The 16734-nt window shown below is 45.2% G+C and overlaps 1 protein-coding gene across 1 annotated transcript in view; it reads left to right on the forward strand.

The window, feature by feature from the left end:
* Positions 1-16734, forward strand: part of PDPK1 (3-phosphoinositide dependent protein kinase 1) — a 1584105-nt gene that overhangs the window by 986275 nt on the left and 581096 nt on the right. Inside the window, exon 12 of the mRNA XM_044088924.1 lies at positions 11259-11432. Coding sequence (XP_043944859.1) covers positions 11259-11432 — 174 coding nt within the window. The remainder of the gene's footprint in view (positions 1-11258; positions 11433-16734) is intronic.

The raw sequence follows: 16734 nt of genomic DNA on the forward strand, positions 1-16734 counted from the left end.
GCACCAGCAGATAAACAGTTTCTGACAAAAGGAGTTTCTGTGGATGCTATGGTGGTTGCTGCTGCCACTAAGAAGGAACTAGCTGATCCTTCAGTGCCTGTCCATCCACCTAACAAGGAATCTAGGTCCATGGACAGGTACGGGAAGCGGATGTTCTCGTCAGCGACCTTTGCAATGCGTTCGCTGAACTACCTATGCCATTTTACTCGTCTTCAAAGGGACTTGATCAAAGAAGCGAGTGATATGTTGAAGGATCCTACAGCTGCGGGTTTTCAAGACAAGATGAACACTCAGCTGGCTACCCTGAACTCCATAGCTAACTGCTCCATGCGCCTCCTTTCGTATGCGGCTGATGGAGCGAGCAGGGCCGCAGGAACAGGAGTGGCCTTACGTAGGCATGCCTGGATGCAGTTATGCAACTTTGCGGACCCCTTTAAAACGTCGTTCACTAATTCCCCGTTTGATGGATCATCTCTTTTTGGTCCTCAAGTGAAAGAAACCTTGACTAGGTGCGAGACTGATGGCAAGACTCTTTCTGCCGTCGGAGTCCGTTTTTCTACTCCTCCTAGGCCTTACCCCAAGGGCCAGAAAAGTGGAAAAATGTGGTTCCGCAAACAATCTCAAGGGACTTCGCCTGACGCACAGAGTCGGTTCCCCGCCAGAGGCAGAGGGGGGAACAACAATGGTAGACGTCGCCCTAGAGGCAGAGGGGGTCCGCAGAACCAGGGCAATCGAGAAACTTTCTCCGATAAGCCCTTTCAGCATCCCTGAGGTGTTGCCCGACTGTTCACCTTCGGAGGCAGTTGGGAGAAGATTGTCACTGTACCCAGAAGCCTGGCTATCCCTAACTCGAGACAAGTGGGTACAGTCCATCATTTCCGAAGGCTATTCCATTCCCTTTCTTTGCATTCCAAACCGATCAAAAAAATCCCTTCCAGATGTTCCACCCGCTCAAAGGGATCTTGCAGCTTTGGAAGTTTCAAAACTGCTTGCAAAAAGAGCAATTCAAACCAGTTCCAGCAGACCAGCAAGGATCCGGAATCTACTCCAGGTTCTTTTTAGTTCCAAAAAAAACAGGGGACTGGAGACCAATTTTGGATCTCAGTATCTTGAACAAGTCAGTCAAGAAAACACGATTTCGGATGGTCACGCTACAGTCCATACTTCCCTATTGGGAAGAAAAACTGGATGTGCTCCATAGACCTTCAGGATGCGTACTATCATATAAAAATGAACAGACGCTCCAGAAGATTTCTCCGCTTCAGGCTGGGAACCAGTCATTTTCAATTCAAAGCCCTGCCCTTTGGACTCACCACTGCCCCCCGGGTGTTTACCAAATGTATGGCAGTGGTAGCTTCTCACCTGAGACGTCAAGGATTCCAGGTGTTTCCATATTTGGACGACTGGCTCCTTACAGCTCCCACCGAGCATCTTCTTCTCACAGCCAGGGACTACACCTTTCGCACTTGTCAAAACTTAGGCATTTCAATAAATTGCGAAAAGTCTGTTTTGTCTCCTTGTCGTGTTATTACCTTCATAGGCGCAATTCTAGACACAGTCAACATGTCTGCGAGGCTAACAGATCAGAGAATAACAGACATACAAAACTGGTCTCGCTCATCTTCAGCAGCAACAGAGTCAAAGCCAGGTTAGTTCTGAAAGTATTGGGGATTATGGCGGCTGCCATACCTTTGCTTACATTAGCCAGATTCCACATGAGAATCCTTCAATGGATGCTCTTCACACAATGGTCATACCAGCAACTTCCGATGTCCCACACCATTATGATCACGCAAACATGCAGGAATCATCTTCTGTGGTGGATGTCTTCCCTCAGCTCTTATTGGGAAGACCCTTTGTTCCTTCCTCCGGTTGCTAGGCTGACAACGGACGCCTCCCTGATCGGGTGGGGGGGGCATTATCAGGGCAGAACTGTCCAGGGCACATGGCAACCAGAAGAATGCCACTTGCACATAAATGTTCTAGAGATGAGAGCAGTGCTTTTAGCGTTGCAAGCCCTTCAAGACTCTCTTCCCTTGGGAACGATAGCAATCCAGACGGACAATATGTCTGTAGTGTGGTATATCAACAAACAAGGCGGAACCAGGTCCTACCCCCTGTGTTGAGAAGCACTCAGACTGTGGCAATGGGCGATTTCTTCTTAGCGGTTTCTGATAGCAACGCACATCCCCGGGAAGTCCAATCAAATCGCGGACAAGTTGAGCAGAGCTATCCTCATGCCTCACGAGTGGTCTCTGAAAGACTCTGTTGTGAGAGAAATTTTTCTCGAGTGGGGTCAGCCTTGCTGCGACCTTTTTGCTACTCCCCAAAACAGCAAGTGCAGAGATTATTTCACCCTATTCCCTTTACCAGGCCAGCCCAGCAGAGGCGCTCTAGTCCAAGTTTGGCCCGGGGACTTCTGTATGCATTTCCTCCTTCCCACTAATCTCTCAAGTGATACAGAAAGCTATCGCTCAGAAGGCCTCGTTGATCCTCATTGCTCCTTACTGGCCTCGACAGGTTTGGTTCCCCTTTCTGCATCATTTTCTGTTGGAGCGACCTTGGCATCTGGACCTAGTTCCAGATCTTTTGATCCATCAGTCGGGTCAGTTTCATCGCTCCCTTCCCTCTCTGAACCTCACTGCTTGGTTCCTCCAATTCCAACCTTAGCCAGGCTTCCTCAAATATCTCACTCTGTTCGAGATATTTTGATAGCTTCCCATAAATCTTCCACTAGAAAGATTTATTTGAGTAAGTGGAAACGTTTCGCCTATTGGGCTCAAGGAAGGGACATAGATCATTTCACTGCTTCCATCCAAATGGTCCTTGATTTTCTAGCTGAACTCTTCCATGCAGGTTCATCTCCTTCTACTCTTAAAGTTCAACTGGCAGCTATTTCTAACTTTCATGTGGGTATTTCAGAGTCTGCCATAATGTCCCACAAGCTTTGCAAAGCCTTTTTGAAAGGAGTTTTTCTACTCAGACCTCCTATAAGAAATCCTCCTCCTCCTTGGGACCTAAATTTAGTTCTTAGTTCTTTGATTCTTCCCCCTTTCGAACCTGCAGCCTCCTGTTCTTTAAAATTGCTATCATGGAAGACTCTCTTTCTGGTAGCTATTACTTCAGCTAGAAGAGTTTCAGAACTTCATGCACTCAGCTGTCGACCTCCTTATCTGTTGTTCCATAAGGACAGGGTATCTTCTGAACCAACCCGTCCTTTTTGCCTAAGATAGCCTCGGCGTCTAACCTAAATCAAAGCATTGACCTCCTGTGTTTTTCCAGAATATTCCAATAGGTCTGAACAAAAATTGCATTGGCTAGATGTTCATCGTCAGTTAAGGTACTATTTGGATAGAACCAAACAATTCAGAAAATCTGACCAGCTGTTTGTCTCCTATGCAGAAGGCAGAAAGGGACTTTCAGTTTCAAAGGTATCATTATGTAGATGGCTAACATCTCTGATTTCCCTTGTTTATGAAATTAGACACCAAAAGCTGCCTAACAAACCTAAAGCCCATTCCACCAGAGCTTTGGCTACTTCTATAGCCTTCCAAGACAGACTGCCTATTGACACCATTTGTGCAGCAGCTACTTGGGCTACTCCTCACACTTTCATTTCTCATTATAAGTTGGATTTAGCTTCTAGGCATAGAGCTAACTTTGGTTCCACTGTTCTCAAGAGTCTGTTCCGTTAGGCCACCGGGACAAGGTGCTAGGGACGGTCCCATCCAGCAAGAATGAAGCGAGATAGACAACTTAACATATAGAAGTTATGTTCTTACCATAACGTTCCATGTTAGTTGTCTTCTTCTCGCCTTCTTCTTGCGTCCCACCCTCCTTCCCCCTGGCCTGGACAGACCTAGAGGAGTGTTGATTGTGACCTCTCTTTCTACCACCTCTTACTTAGGTATATGCTACTGTGCATATTTTCCTGGATCAGGATGCAGGTCACCCTTCTCTTCTCCCTGGTTTATAGAGGTGGACTTTGTTTATAGTTATTCTGTTACTAGTATAAGCTGGGTCTAGCTTACAAACGAGATCTGAGGTAACTCACGCCTAGCATTTTGGGATATAAGGGGAGCCTCGAGCCGGTGGAACCAACTCTCGAGCTTTTAGAGTGGCCGAGTCGGAGCCGAGGTCGGCTCCGAACCCATCCAGCAAGAAGAAGGCGAGAAGAAGACAACTAACATGGAACGTTATGGTAAGAACATAACTTCTATTTTCCCATGTTGAAGTACTAGCAACATATTATGGAACTAATTAAACAAAAAATGGTGTTACTTTCAGATTGTGCAGAAAATAAAGATCTACAAGAGTTAATGCATTCTGCAAACCAAGTTAGTAAACACGCTCTGCATTGTACTCTCTTCATTGTACTCATTGTAATCTCCTCATCTAACTTTTCAATCTCCTCTCATAACAACACCACCATCACACCCAGCAACCATGCCAAGCTGCTAGGCCTCGAAATTGACAATAGCCTTAAATTTGACATTCATATCTCCCAGACCATTAAGAGTCCACAGAAAAATGGGCCTACTCTATCACAACAAACAGTTTCTCACCAGTCACTGTAAGCTTATCACAGCCAGGACGCACCTCCTATCGACTCTACTTTACGCCTCCCCCGTGCTTACCAATATCCGAAAAACTGAGCTCAACAAACTAGATAGCTGCTACAGTAAAATAGCCAGATTCGCCACAGGATCTCCTTCTAGAACCCACCATTGTGAAAGCCTCAAAAATCTCAACTGGCTAGAAACTCCCCCGACCCTTCAAGTCAGCCAAATAGTACTTGCTCACAAAGTACTACATCATGCAGCAACTACTCCAGCCTTATACCACTACCAGATCCCTGAGATCAAGTGCCCAACACCTCCTTAAGGTAACAAACTTTAAAAATGAGGCAGGTAGATCCGTTTATAGCCACTTCATCTCTAAAATCTGGAACTCCCTTCCAGCCCACATAATAAGTAACTCCACCACCCAATTCAAAAAACTACTCAAACACTTCCTGAATTAGATTATGTACCTGTATTACCCCTGGATAAGTAACTCTTATGTCTCTGTTTCCAGCAACTAGAGTAACAGCTTATCTACTGCTTTTGTAATGCATGCATGGGGTAATAGTATCACTGAACACTGTAAAGAAACCTAAAGGAAATAGCATATGTCTCGTGTAGAAATGAGTTATGGAAGTTCTATCTTCTTGCTATACTTGCTGTTAAACACCTCTATAACATGTATATATTAATGTAGCCTGTAAATGATGGCAAATTCACTCTTTGGTTAACTCACTGTCTTATATTTACTATACTTCTATATGAAGTATAAAGATTGTGTACTGTATATATTGTTTAATGAACCTTTTGGTTAACATGTCTTTCTCTTGTTAATGATTTTACTGCTCTGGAGCTTTTCTGTCCGGGAATCCACTGAAAATGGACATATATCCAGTTGGACTCTCCCGGTTAACAAATGTAAAATAAAATAAATAAATAAATTGTGGGTTTGATGCCTTAGAAGCATCTTGCAGAGCTGCTGTCACTGGGTCTGTACTGAGAAGACAGGCTTGGCTGAAGGAACCAGTCTTACCAGACAATGTCAAAGCAAAATTACTAGATGCTCCATTAAATCAGGATCGTTTGGCACAAAAGCAGAAGTTCTTAAAAAGGTTGAGGAAAAAGCTAAATCTGTGCAAACTGTCAAAGATTTCTTACAGGTACAGCCACCTAGATTCAGTAGGCATTGGCCTTCAAAAAACTGGTCCTTTCTAGTCCCTCCCAGGCATTCTCAGTCCAAATCCAGGAGAAACGGACCCCCAAGACTACAGCCTCAGGGTATGCAGAGATCTAAACAATGGAGTGTTCCCACCTCAAAAACAGGGAGTGGTAAGCCACCCCCCTTACAGAAAAAGTTCACAATGACTTTCTAATTATCCTTCCCAGCCATGCCCAAGTCCTTGCACCCCTAGGAGGAAAACTCGCCCTTCATGCAAAAAACTGGATGTCCATTACTCAGGACCGATGGGTTCTAAACATTGTATCCCAGGGATACAAATTCTACTTCCACTCACTGCCAAATCCAAGCAGGTTGCCAGACCTTCCTCCAAACCTGTGGGCAGAGGCTCAAAAGCAAGTACGTTCCCTTCTCCATATCAGGGCTATTTAACCTGTTCCATTAGAACAAAGGAGACATGGTTTCTACTCCAACCTGTACCTGGTACCCAGAAGAGAGCTTTTGGTGCCCTACCCTGGATCTTTCAGTTCTCAACACCTTTCTGGTGGTCCCAAAATTCAAAATGCCTACACTGTAACAGCTTCTTCCTATGCTAGCCAAGGATGCCTGGTTAGTCACCCTAGACTTAAAAGAAGCTTACCTGCACATCCCCATAAGGGAGTCTTGCAGGAAATATCTGTGTTTCAGGGCAGGCTCTATACACTATCAGTTCTCTGCACTTACCTTTGGCTTATCTATTGCGCCCAGAGTATTCACAAAGTGCCTGGCTCCAGCCATTGCATACCGCAGGTAGAGAAATATTCAAATTTACCCATACTTGGACGATTGCCTGATTCAAGCGGACAGTCAGGAATTGCTACATCAGCCCCTGGCATTTGTAAAAAGACTTCTAACTTCACTGGGATACACCATCAACAAAATGAAATCACAACTGGTGCCCAGCCAACAAATTGTATTCCTGGGGAGCAAGCTTGAACACAACTTCCCAGATGGCATTCACTCTAGAAAAGCAGGTCCATTTGACAAACTGTTTCAAACTAATGGCCACCAAAACCCAGCTATATGCAAGGAAAATACTGCAAGCCCTAGGGTTCATGGCCTCATGCATTCTGTTAATTCCATATGCAAGACTGCATATGAGGAAACTTCAATGGTACTTAAAAAGTCTCTGGTGTCAACATTCTCAGGACTTGGAAACCGTGATTTATATCATACCTTGTCTAAGGGCAGAGTTCTTTTGGTGGGCAGAGGCTTGCAACCACAGCAAGGGACTTCCTTTCACCCAACCCCTCGCCGCCCAAACCATGACCACAGACTATGCATGGGGGGCTCACATGGCAGGCAAATGCATTCAAGGCAAATGGAACCCAGAACAAATTCCCTTGCATATCAATCAAAAAGAGATGCTAACTGTACAGAATGCTCTGACAGCCTTCAAATACCTTATCCTTCCAGGGCAGCTCCTGATAAAGACAAACAACACCACGGTTATGTAGTACATAAACAAGCAGGGGAGAACTCATTCTTACACACCCTGCAGGTTAGCCATGGCCCTGTGGAACACAGCCTTGAGCAACCAAGTGCACCTACAAGCTCAATACCTGCCAGGCAAACAAAATTCACTGGCAGACTTGAGTAGAAGTCTATTGGACCCTCACGAGTGGAAACTGAAGCCCAACTCATTTAAACTTCTAACCCAGAGGTGGGCCTTTTTGCCTCCCCCCAAAACCACCAGTTGAGCAAATTTTGTACCAGGAACCCTCACAGCAGAGCCTGGAAGGTGGAAGCCCTATCCTTTACATGGGAAAACCTCTCAATTTATGCCTTTCCTCGTCTGCCCCTCCTCTCAAAAGTACTACTCAAGATCAAACCGGACAGGCCAAGGGCAATCCTTATTGCACCAGACTGGCCACGCCAGCACTGGTACCCACCTCTATGCAGTCTGACAGCAGTGCCACCCTGGCACCTACATCAGACACCTTCCCTGCTGTTTCAGCAGGAGGGACAGATTTTGCATCCTCAGCTGCAAACCCTAAACCTTGTAGCTTGGCTTATCCCCTGAATACACCACCAGCATCCCTCTGCAAACAGGTGCTGGACATCATCCTTGAGGCCAGAAGGCCTAGTACTAGGAAATCTTATGCTGAACAGTGTAAAAGATATTGTTCTTGGAGTCGGTCTCAAGGAAAGGACATAGCTGTGGCCCACCTTACCTCAAATTCTTGATTACTTAGCAGAGGTGCTCCACAGAGGCCTATCCTTCTCTTCCATTGTTTCATGCCTCTGCTTTCTCAGCTCATTATAATACTGAACCACTTCTCTCTCTTCACCCTCTCATCAAAAAGTTCCTGAGAGGAGCTAACAATTTAAGGCCCCCTAGGAGAGCTCCCACCCCAGCCTGGGACCTTAAATTTGTACTGGAGAAGCTCACACTTCCCCCTTTTGAACCTGCTGCTTCAGCAGAGTTAAAATTCCACTCTTGGAAAACAGCCTTACTTCTAGCTATTACTTCAGCAAGAAGAGTTTCTGAGTTACAGGCACTAATGCCGATGGAGCCCTCCATGCTGACAGGGTTTCCCTCAGGACTAACCCATCATTTATGCCCAAGGTGGTATCCAGTGTGGCTTTAAACCAATCCATCCATTTGCCAACCTTTTTCCCTTATCCTCAGAATAAAGGGGAAAGGATCATGCATTCCTTGGACGTGCAGAGACAGTTCAGGTTTTACCTTGACAAGACTAAGCCTTTCAGAAAATCTTACCAGCTGCTAGTCAGCTTTGCTACAGGGGCAGAGGGCAAGGCCCTTTCGAATCAAACCATTTCCAAATGGATAACACACTGCATTCATTTCTCTTACAAGCACCATGGAAAACCTACCCCACGGGGGATCAGAACTCATTCCACTAGAGCTACTTAAACCTCTACAGCATTTCTCAGGGGAGTCCTTACCAGGAACATCCTGGAAGCTGCAAACTGGAGTTCTATACACACATTCACCAAGCATTACCACTTACCTATTGTTTCTAAATCCAGAGCTGGATTTGCTACAGCAGTCTTAAAAGGCCTGCTAGCCAGCCCTAACACTTCCTGACTGCCTCCACCCTTCCTCAGCTTTGGGAATCAACCCGTGCGTGATGACTGCAACAGTGAAACACGAAGAACATAGTAAGGTTGTGTACATTACACGTATCATAAATGTAGATGTTCGAGTGTATTCACTGTTGCAGTCCTGGTTTCCCTCCCTCCCGCCCCCTGGCTTTCTCTGTCCTTTCTACCTATCCTCTTTATGGCCATTTTTTTATGGCAGGGGTTTTTACTTTTTACTGGAGGTTTTCCACACCATGTAATAGCTTCCTATTTTGGGGGCTCCTGATATCTGGGGCAAGAAAAACTGATGTAATGGCGTCGGCTGCATGTTTTATACCCCTGACAACCTAACGTCATGGAAGAGGCGACAGAATCCAACGCAGAAATCCCAAGACTCTGGTATTCGGGCCGACTGAGGGCTACCTGCAGGCAGATGACCCAAGTGTGATGACTGCAACAATGAATACACTCTAACATCTACATTTATGGTTAAGTATACAAAACTGTACTTTCCTTATGGCCTGACTGTCAACTGTTGCACATGTGCTGAGAAAAAAATAAATAAAAAATGGATCTGCTGATTGCGCACACCCCCCCCCCCCAACACTTTGTGCCCAGGCAACTGCTTTGCTTCACCCCTCCCTAGCCACACTTCTGCCCTCATGTACTGCATAAGATCAAGGAGGAAAAAGCCCAAGGTCATTCTTAGTGCCTTCTTTTGGACCAGGCACCATTGTTTCTCTCTTTCTGAGTCTAACAAGGACAGATTCATGAGTTTTGCCACAGCATATGGATGACTTGACCCAGAGGAGGGGTCCATAATGCATCCAGTCTGGCTACCCTAAGTGTTATGCTTTCAGATGACATGGTAAATACAAGAGAGGGTAGAAAACCAAGTACAAGGAAATTAAATCAATCCAAATGGAATACATTCTCTGTGTTGCGAGGACCCTGAATTTCACTGGTTTTGAATTGTCTACCAGACGTTTAGAAAACAGGCCTGTCCTACACATCTTTAAAATCCACACTTCTGCTGTTCTAGTCTGCCCACCTGTGGATTCTGTTGTATTTTCAGCTACAAGTGAAACCTTTACTAGAGTAATTTTGTATCTCAGACCACCTAGAAGAGTGATTACTCTTCATGTAGGTTTTTAGCTGTGTTTTAGAGAAGCTAGCATCACCCCATTTGAAGCAGCTGCTTTGTCCCCCTTTAGGTACCAGTCTTGGAAGACTGTTAGTGGTGGATGTGACATGTCTTAGGAGAAACTAAGAATTAAAAGCACTGATGCTTGCAGACCTTCTCTTGATTTGTCGCAAGGACAAGGGTGCCTATTGACACCAACCCCTCATTCTGCCTAAAGTAATGACTAAGATTTCTTTGAATTAGACCATTCATTGCCCTATGTTTTCCATAAGCCACTGAACAAGGGAGAGAACACTGAATTCTCTGGATGTGCATGGACAGCTGAAATTTTGTTTGGACAAAAATAACTGAACGTCATCTGTTTGTCCATTGCTAAAGACAGGTAGGGGGAACTTAAACAGAAAGGCTCACTGAGTGGCTTGCTCCCATGTATTTGCTTCTGCTACTCTGCCCATGTTAGGCCTGCAATAGGTCATGTAAAAGTTCATCGTATTAGAGCCCTAGAATTGCACAATATGTTAAGAAAAAGCCTGAAATGTGCTTGCAGCAATTCCTTACTGTCTTTAGAGCTTCAGAGCCAAAAGTGGACATAGCTGTCAGAATGGGAGGGTGATTTATAGACTCGCATGCCCTTGTAAATAAAGTACTGTAGTTGAAGGACACAACAAGGAAAGTCATAGTCAAGGGCATTCAGTTCATGCTTGGGAAATCAGGAATGCTGGCTTCACCAGTCCTGTGGCAGTACACTTCTTGCAGAAAAATATGGTTCAAAAACTTTTTTTTTTCATTACATATAGTATGGAACATAGAGTTACTTGTATCAGAATATTTGAAACCAAAAGAGACATACAGTTTATTTTAATGATGTCCTAGCCCCAAAAAAATTAATTGTGAGTTTACCCTGAGGGATTTACTTTAAAGTTAATAGTTACTTTCTCCTTAATGTAAGTTGCACTGCCTGGATTGGCTGTTTCCTACAAATGTGATATCTGTCCGTCTTGTATGCTATCACAAAAGCATTTAGTAGAATTTTATGTTAACAGCCTAGTGTTTAGTACTTAGTTTTGCTGAGAGAGAATTTTGATTAATATTGTTTTAGGTCATGGCCAAGTGTTTAGTTTATGCATCTTTTTTAAAGATTTGAAATAAAACTTTTTCACCTGAAAGAAAATTTATATGTAAAATTATTTAATTTCTGTTTTTACAGTTTAATGAAAATTTCGTGCCGAGCTCCCATTATATTTTTACGAAACAAGTGGAATAAACTCATCTTTCTGTTTCTGTCTAGGTGGTTGATGCTGCAAAACGATTAGGCTGTGATGAAATGGGAGGTTATGAGCCCCTTAAATCACATCCTTTCTTTGATTCTATCATGTGGGAAGGGCTTCCTTATCAGATACCACCAAAACTCACGGCATATTTACCAGCCATGTCAGAAGATGACGAAGATTGCTATGGAAATGTATGTTTTATTCCAGTTAATTCATTCTAATGTTAATCTGCTAACAAAAGTGCCACTTCATATATAACCATAAACATTTAATTTTAGCTTAAATATTCTTAAAAGTGTAACTTCATTTAGGATTGTACTCTTGTTTTACAGGCATTTCAGTGCATCATTGCAGTACTGTTTTAATATGAAGCTACTTTTTTTATAGAAAGTTGGAATATATATTTTGATTCCTACAACAAAATCTCTTAAAACATAAGCACCCTATATAAACAAAATTGGGTCTATATTACCAGATCGAAAACCCGTTTCAGTGAACACCACAAGACCGACACGTATAGCGTGAACCGCAAATTCTCCGAACTCCCTAAACCGCAAATTTTCAAATCTCGAACCATCATAGTCTGCCAACACCACCGCGTGCTACATACCCAAACATAATAAAACACATACATTCACTAACCAAACCCCTACTTCTAACCCTACACTAAACCTTACATACATTACCTATCTATGCACTTACCTTAACCCGCACCACAACCCTAAGGTCAATAACTATCGCACACTTACCTTACGGAGCTATACCGCAGACGGGCCAACCATGACACTTCGATATTTCGTGTTTCTTGGTTTTGAACATTCGCAGTTCGCGCTATACGTTTCGGTCTTGTGGTGTCCACTGAAACGGGTTTTCGATCTGGTAATATAGACCCATAAAATCATGTAGTATATATCATCAGATTGGAGAATGCCGATCATAACAGGACCTGTATAGTAGCCTTAGCGAAGCCTACCACTCTAAATGGACCAAAAAAGTTACCTATAAAAACCTCAACAGATGTAATAACCAGCCCATAACCTGCAGCATACCCTTGTTCTATTGATCTTATAACCATCGACACAAAAAGGGAGTTAAATAAACAACAATTTACCTCTGCTTTACACATAGGTAGAAAATTGGTATAAACATACCAAGGGGCCCATGTTCCTAAATTATTCTGTTTAACCTTTTGAACTGCTAGTATTACAGTTCCTAGTGTCAGCTTAATAATGGTCTTAGTCTTCCTATAAAGTGAAGTTATTTTTTGGTTATTCATTTTAGATTAGTAGACTACAAAATGTCCTTAATTGTGATTGTTGTTTCCGGTATGTGTCTTATTAGATTGACTGGGATTTCAGCCAATAGATTTTTGATATTGCCATAGTGTGTCCAAGCATAACATAGGCTCTCTTAGATATTGATAGGCTAATTGAGTTTTTGAAGCTGTATGATAGGATACGTTCACTAGGCCTATATTTCATTGGTTAGATGAAGTATCTAGAATATTAATTATTCACAGTCAGTTGTTTGGTTTGTGAAGATTATAACTGTGTTTTTTGAATGGTCTGATGGAAACAACAGTATGTTGTGAAAGCGCTTACCATCTTTATTGTAATAAAAGATGTTCATCGTGTTTCACTGCTGCAGTCATTATACTTGGGTTATCCTGCCGTCAGGTGGTCCTGCAGTCGTCCAGAGTTCTAAAGTCTTGGTCCGGCGTCTGTTGCTGTCACTTCTTCCCTGACGTCAGTGCGCCAGGGGTATATAAGATGCAGCTGACACCATTTTCTTGAGTCTTTCTTGCCTTGTGGTGCCTGAAGCAAAAGCAGTTCGCAAGTGCCGGTCGGCCGACTCCTGAGATTTTCTAAGTCGAATTTCAGAACCGAAGTCTTCAATAAAGCTAAGTACCCCGTTGGGGAAACTTTTTCTTGCCTCAGACCGATCTCAGTAAAAGTTAATAATTGCATTTCTTGTGGGAAGCAAATACCTCATAAGGATTTTCATTCTTACTGTATTCCATGCCTAGGCCCAGACCACGACGTCACTAGTTGTCGGTTTTGTGCTAGATTTAACAAGCGCACTATTAAACGTTGGTTTGATTTTGCTCGAAGATTCAATTATACCATGCCGTCGGAACAACTGACGACTGGAATACACAAAAAATGCAAAGACAAATATAAGGACAGGCATCCGAGGTGTCGCCGGCTCGCTGGTTCTCAGTGAGGCGCTTTCGCAGCCCCTGACACCTGCTACCGCAGAGCCACAGGCCGCCTCCGACTCCCACTTGGAGATTACTAGGCCTCTGGAAACTCAAGGTATTGGGCCTACAGAAATTAACCCTTCAGATGGGTCCGGAGCTGCTGAGCAGGCATCGGCTTCTGAGGGTGTTTTCAGACCTACACAGATTACCAAAACAACAACTAAGTCTAAAACTCCATTAAAGACAAAGAAACAAGTACAGCATTCACCTGGACAGGCTTCCATGCCTAAAAAACAGATGCTCAAAATGGCCGCAGAACTAATTACTCTGATCAGGGGTTCCCATCCCCCTCCTGATAAAAGGCCTAGGCAGGATACAGACTACGATTCCTCTGACCAGGTTTCCATTTCTTCTGATTCCTCTTCAGACCAGGGATGCTCTTTACTCCCCTATGAGGACTATGATGCTGAAGAATCACTCCCTTCAGCCTCTCCTCCTGAGAATTACTCTTTTGGGGAAACTATACATACCATGAGGTAGCATTTCCATTGAGAGAGCCAGGATTATTCAGAATCCAAGAAAAGGCTCAGATTTTCTTTTATTGCCTCAACACAGGCCCCTTGCTATTCCGCCTGTGTTCGATATTGTGGATGATGTGTTCTCCGAATCCAGTTTAACCCCTGATTCTTTGCCCCCAGCACCAGTCAAGCCAGATAGGTACTACAGAGTCCCTGACTCTCACAAATTTCTTTATAAAAACCCTACTGCTGACCCAGAATCTATTTCCCAGGGTCCCAAAGGGGTAAAGGCTTCCATTGCTAAAAATCCAGATATTAAGTTGTCAATCTCGCCTTCATTCTTGCTGGATGGGTTCAGAGCCGATCCTCGGCTCCGACTCGGTCAATACTAAAGCTCGAGAGCTAATTCCACCGGCTCGTGGCTCCCCTATATCCCACAATGCTAGGCAGTAACTACTCAGATCTCGTTTGCCGCTTAGCTGACGAGGTGCTTCTACCGGCTCTGGCAGGTTAGTAAGGTTTCTTGTTCAGAAACTTCAATTTCAACCCCTAATTTTAGTTTAAATCGGGTCCCCCTCTTGTGTTAGAATTCCCTTTTTATTCCCTTCTTAACTTTTAGGCTGTTTGGCCCTCTCCCTCTCCTTCCCCTAGTCCTTCAGTGTGACTGGATTTTTATTTTGGTTAAGGGTGTGTCTGTGTGTTGTGTTTATGTTTTTCTTCACTCAGCTTTTAAAATGTCTAAAGACTCCCAAGGTCTCAGGCTTCAAGAAGTGTGATTCGTGCTGTCAGAAAATGTCTCTGACAGACGGTCACACTTCTTGTGTATATTGCCTGGGACCTTTGCACCTGCAGGAGTCATGTGCTGTTGCCATGCATTCAGCCCTAGAGTCCTGCAGGAACGCAAAAATAAATTGATTCTACGTGGCTTGTTTAAGCCTGAAGGCCCCCCGACCCAGTCTGTCGGGGAAGCCTTCTAAGACTTCCAGACCGTCGGCTCCAGTTTCAGAGCTGTCCCCTGGAAGGATTAAAACGGCTTCGACATTGGCTCCGGCTGGAGCCGATGTTTCCAAATCTCATACCATCACCTCGGCTCTGGCTGGAGCCGAGGTTGACAAGACTCAGTTGGCTCCGATAGGCTTATCGGAGCCACTTTCAAAGAAGAGGTCTAGGTCCCCTTCCATCGGCTCCATCCATTCGGCTCCGGGATCTCCTCTTCTATCGGAACGGAGCCATAGGTCGCATTCCTCTCGGTCCTCCAGGCTGTCCGACCATGATTTACAAAGGGTGGTGAGTAGACTTCTCAAGTCCGAGGCACTGGCCCAAATGCTGCATAGCCCTACTCAACAGTCAGCGGCTATTTCCATCCCTGATTTTATTCCTCCTCCGACTCCTTTGAGTTCGGAGCCGGGGCTCATCGGAGCCGTGGCTGTCGGTGCTTTGGAGCCGATACCTTCCCTTTCGGCTCCGTCGTCTGCTCCGATTTCCTCTCTGCGCCGAGCTTCCCTCGGCTCCGAGGGGGCGAGTGGCATCGGACCCTTGTCCGACCCCGTTCTCCCTCTCGGAGCATCTGCGCTGGTGAGTTCGGCTCCGACATCGTCCTCGGAGCCGTCCCTGTCTGTGCCGGGGGGGTCCTTGTCTCCTCGGAGCGGGGACCTCCGGCCTTGCCTGATAGGGGCGCCTTTGAGGTCATGCAGAGCGTGCTAGACCCACTGTCTACCCCACAGTCGGCTCCATCAGCTCCTCCCTCTTCAGTGCCTGCAGTGATTTCTACCCATCCCCTTGTATCAGACCGCAGAGAGCCAGCTCCTCAGGTTTCCCCATTGGGAATTTCCTCCTCTTCCGAGGCCTCTCCTGATCTGGTAGGAGAACCCCCTCAGAAGAGACAGTGCAAGAGGAAGCACATTGACTCCCCTGAGTCTATCACCTCTGACACTGACTTGGAGAAATCTGAAGGTTCCCCTCGGTCCCCCTCTGAGGATGTCTCCTTTGCTGACATCCTTGAAATCCTGAAACAGAGGGGGAACTGGCCCGCCCTTAACCCTTCAGAGGACGAGTCAGTTTACCTTGAGGCGTTTGGCTCTCGCCCTTCCACCTCATGGGTGTCCCCTCCCTTTGACCCCCTTACGGAAGTGGTGGCAAGGAAGGCTTGGACGGCCCCTGATTCAGTGGAACCTACCCCAAGGAGGCCGTCAAAATTTATTACTGCCCCTAAGGAGAAAGAGTTTCTATCTAAAGGCGTCTCTGTTGATGCCATGGTGGTGGCCGCAGCCACTAAGAAGGAGTTAGCCGATCCTTCGGTACCTGTCCATCCTCCTAATAAGGAGTCTAGGACCATGGACAGGTACTGTAAGCGGATGTTTTCATCAGCGACCTTTTCAATGCAGTCGCTGAACTACTTGTGTCACTTCACCCGTCTCCAGAGAGATTTGCTCAAAGATATGGGTGAGGCTATACAGGATCCAACAGCTGAGGGGTTCCAAGACAAAATGAACTCCCAGTTGGCAACCCTGAATTCGATTGTTAACTCCTCCATGCGGCTTATCTCATATGCTGCTGATAGGGCGAGTAGGGCCGCAGGCACAGGTGTAGCTTTACGACGTCACGCCTGGATGCAGCTTTGCAATTTTGCGGACCCTTTCAAGGCGTCCTTCACCAATTCCCCCTTTGATAGCTCAACATTGTTTGGTCCTCAGGTGAAGGATACATTGACTAGGTGCAAGGTGGAAGGTAAGCCTCTCTCTGCCGTGGGAGTCCGTTTTTCTACCCCTTCTAGAC

Source organism: Protopterus annectens, chromosome 12.part0, assembly GCF_019279795.1.
Source record: "Protopterus annectens isolate FY-2018-M chromosome 12.part0, PAN1.0, whole genome shotgun sequence".
Lineage (NCBI taxonomy): Eukaryota > Metazoa > Chordata > Ceratodontiformes > Protopteridae > Protopterus > Protopterus annectens.